The sequence below is a fragment of the Austrofundulus limnaeus genome, unplaced genomic scaffold (assembly GCF_001266775.1).
Source record: "Austrofundulus limnaeus strain Quisiro unplaced genomic scaffold, Austrofundulus_limnaeus-1.0 Scaffold1662, whole genome shotgun sequence".
Taxonomy (NCBI): Eukaryota; Metazoa; Chordata; class Actinopteri; order Cyprinodontiformes; family Rivulidae; genus Austrofundulus; species Austrofundulus limnaeus.
In genome coordinates, this window is record NW_013954064.1 from 22690 (window position 1) to 26599 (window position 3910).

Sequence of the window (3910 nt, forward strand, 5' to 3'; positions counted from 1 at the left end):
CCATTTCATCTTGTGGACATAATATTTTGCCAAAATTACAATAAGTTTAATTAAATATATTTCATCAGTTGAAATGTTTGAATTGTTGAAAATGAGGAAAATTTGCATTTTTGATAAAAAAAATTTTCTAATTTTTGCTGTAAGGAAACATTGCACATCTAACCAAAATAATCCAACATGAGGACAATCTACAAACAAGTGTTCAACACTTTCTCCTTCATTTAAACAAAAAGAGCAGTTGTTACTGACACTAGGAAGGAAACGACAACTATTATCTTTAACTGGATAAAATCTGTGTGCAATTTTGAATAAGAATTCTTTGATCTTATTATTAAGTATATATTCATGAGGTAATAAAAAAATTCCATTCCATATTTTTTTATTAAATAATCCCATCTATGTTTACATGTGGGGACAGATAAAAATCATCTAACTGATCTCTGATAAATCCTTTTGTAAATTTCTTATGCATGATGCTGGTTCAATCATGAAAGTACAATTAATCAAGATGTATGTTTTGTGCTAAAGAATTTAAACTATGAGGAATAGATTTAAGATTATATAGGCACATGTTCTGTACATAAAGAAATCATCACTTCCTTGTCTTAAATCTTCTTCAGTGATAGAGCTTGTTGATGTTTCAAACTGTTAAACACTGCCACCAACTGTTCAGGAGGATTATTACACCCTGAAGGCTGTTTCACTGTGGAAGGGGGGCGTACAGCAGGGTGGCCAAAGATTTGTCTGTGGTGGCCACCCCATTGGTCACCCCCTGGCTCCGCCCCCTCCCCTCCACACCAGCTCTCAACTGCTCCACTCTCACTCAGACTCACACATCCTTCCTTGGTCGTCTCATGTTTGTATGAGCAGATGACCTCAGATTACTGATCCACTGTCTGCCTGTCTGTTAGCTGAGGGGGGGGGGGGGGGGGTGGAGCTGAGGGGAACAGAAGAGGAAGAAAGAGGAAAAACAAAAAAGAAAGCTGCAGATTGTCAGTCCTCCAGACCTCCTAAAACATAAGATAGATCCAAGTTCACCTTAAACTGAGTTAACAAGAGCTCTGATTCACAGCTGAAAAATGCCTGACTGTGTGTGTGTGTGTGTGTGTGTGTGTGTCTGTGTGTGTGTGTGTGTGTCTGTGTCTGTCTGTGTGTGTGTGTGTGTGTCTGTCTGTCTGTCTGTCTGTCTGTCTGTCTGTCTGTCTGTCTGTCTGTCTGTCAACAAACAAAATCATTTAGAATAAACAAATAATCAAAAATAATTTGTTCAGTTGATTAATGTAAATAAAAATAGTAGGTATCACTTTACAACAAGACTCCCCTTATAGATGCTTATAAGTAGTTTATAGACATGTTATTAATTCACCTGCAAACACTTTATAAATCATTTCTAGTGTTTATTATACATTAATTAAGGACAAGAAAGAAATAAAACTGTAATTTATTACTAAATAGTGATCCAAATCTGTTCATGTACTTTCTACTGTACCACTGTATTATACACAAGTATCAAAGGCAGCCTTATTGTAAAGTGTAAGACAGTACACTACTTATTAATGACTAATAAACATATTTAAATGCCATAAAGGAGTCTTACTGTGCTTCCTTTAGATGTAACATGTACATGAACAGATTTGGCTCACTATTTGGCAATAAAACAGGCAGTTTTCTCTCTCATCCTTAATTAATGCTTAATAAACACTTATTAATGATGTATAAAGTGTTTGCAGATAAATAAATTAATAACATATTTATAAACTCTAAGGGGAGCCTATTGTAAAGTGGTAACAAATAGTCATTAATTGCCACCATGAACTTCCTATGAAAGTCTGCTGGATGGTTAAGAACACTGTGAACCTATAAAGCTCTATCAGGCACAATGAAGAGTTCAGGCCCTGCTGCGTTTTGTCCGTTCATTGAAATGACAACTGCCAGGTTCTGAATCCTGGTTCACAGGAACAGTCTCTGGAAACTTGTTTTTTAATTGGGGTGAATAAACAACAAAAACACGTTTACATGGATCCACTGAGGTAGTACACAGGCAGGGCTGTCAGAGGAGACATGGTGAACATTTGTACGCTTGCCTTAAAACTTTTGTACTTTAATCCAAATTGTCTTATGTGCTGAGTGAGGGTGTGTTTGGTGAACATGCACACAGCTTTAAACTCAAGATGTGATAAATCAACAGAGACTGTAAACATCCACCAGGTGCCTGTTCACACCTAAAACAATCTTCCAGATGCTCATTTTCTGAAGCTCTGTAATCACTTGGTCATCTAAGTAGAGTGTGGTAGTGAAACTTAAACCAAGTTTGTATTTTTACAAATTCTGTCTGAATCATCCTGAACATCTGTTCTAAATCTTAGCCCAAACAAAAAAATGTGGAATCATCTGCAAACAAGACACATTTAAACAACCCTGACACATTTACCAGATCATTTACATATAAAAGAAACAACTTTGGTCCAAGCACAGAGCCTTGTGGAACTCCACATGTAATGTCACCAAATTTAGATCTTACATAATTTATTTGAACAAATTGTTTCCTGTTTGTCAAAATACTAACAGCTTCTCATTTCAGTCCTTTTTGGATTAAACACCGATGTCACCTGCACAGGTAAGCTGAAAAACAACTCACGTTGTTTTGTTCACGTTGTTTGGTCTGTGTGTTAAGACGTAACTTATTACGATCAGTATGTGTGAGCGACTGAAATAATCGTATCAGCTGTCCTCTCTGTAGTCGCTCCGGTTCTTTCAAAAACATATTTTCTGGTCCGACAGTAAGGTTCATATGTATCCTGAGATGCAATATTCCAAAACTGATCGTGTATAATGTTGCTGCCTTTTTAATCATCAAAACAACAGAGCATGCTATAACGCTCCAGGTTGTAAACAGCAGGGCTGTGATGACGTGCTGAAATGGGCGTGACGGAATCCCAAGGAGGTTTTTAAAGAGACAGAGGCCAGTTTCAAGGTGTTTAATGAATGAGAAGTCAAGTTTATTATTGATTTAAGCATAAAACAGCATTTTAAGAACAGCTGAAGGTGACATAGTTACTTTATTATGGTGTAGAATTTCAATATATACCTGAGAAACATAATATTGTCCCTTTTAAAGTAAATCAGATCAGATCACATCTCTGGAAAACTACAACAGGTTTCCCTCCAGAATATGCCAGTATTTTGCTCAGTGCATCTGTCTTTTGTCTCTGACCAGTTTCCAAGTGCCTGCTGATAAAAAACATCCAATGCAGCATGATGTTTCCACCTCCTGGCTTCACTGTGGAGATGTGTTCTCAGCATGATAAGGAATGATAGAATGGTCTTTGGTTGTGATGTGAACATGTTCTTTGAATGGCTAGAACTTTCTGTTTAACCTTCACCTTCTTCCACAAACTCAGTCGCTAGTGTCTGTTCTTTATTTAAATAATGGTTGTGTCTCCAAAATTATTGATATACACTCATATACACCTTGATATACACCTTGCCAGTACCATGTTGGACCCCCTTTTGCCTTCAGAACTGCCTTAAGCCTTCGTGGCATATATTCATCAAGGTACTGGAAACATTCCTCAGAGAGTCTGGTCCATGTTGACATGATAACATCACACAGTTGCTGCAGATTTGTCAGCTGCACATCCATGATGTGAATCTCCTGTTCCTCCACATCCCACCAAAGGTCTCTACTGGATTGAGATCTGGTGACTGTGGAGCCATTCCAGTACAGTGAACTCATTGTTGTGTTCAAGAAACCAGTCWGAGATGATTCATGCTTTATGACATGGAGTGTTATCCTGCTGGGAGTAGTCATCAGAAGATGGTACACTGTGGTCATAAAGGGATGGACATGGTCAGAAGATGGTACACTGTGGTCATAAAGGGATGGACATGGTCAGAAGATGGTACACTG

General features: G+C 37.7%; 1 protein-coding gene across 1 annotated transcript in view; it reads right to left on the minus strand.

The window, feature by feature from the left end:
* Positions 1 to 3752: 3752 nt before the first annotated feature.
* LOC106536038 (protein enabled homolog) overlaps positions 3753 to 3910 on the minus strand; it is a gene marked incomplete at its 5' end in the record, with an annotated part of 21163 nt that continues 21005 nt past the window's right edge. Inside the window, 1 exon segment of the mRNA XM_014033207.1 lies at positions 3753 to 3825. Coding sequence (XP_013888661.1) covers positions 3768 to 3825 — 58 coding nt within the window.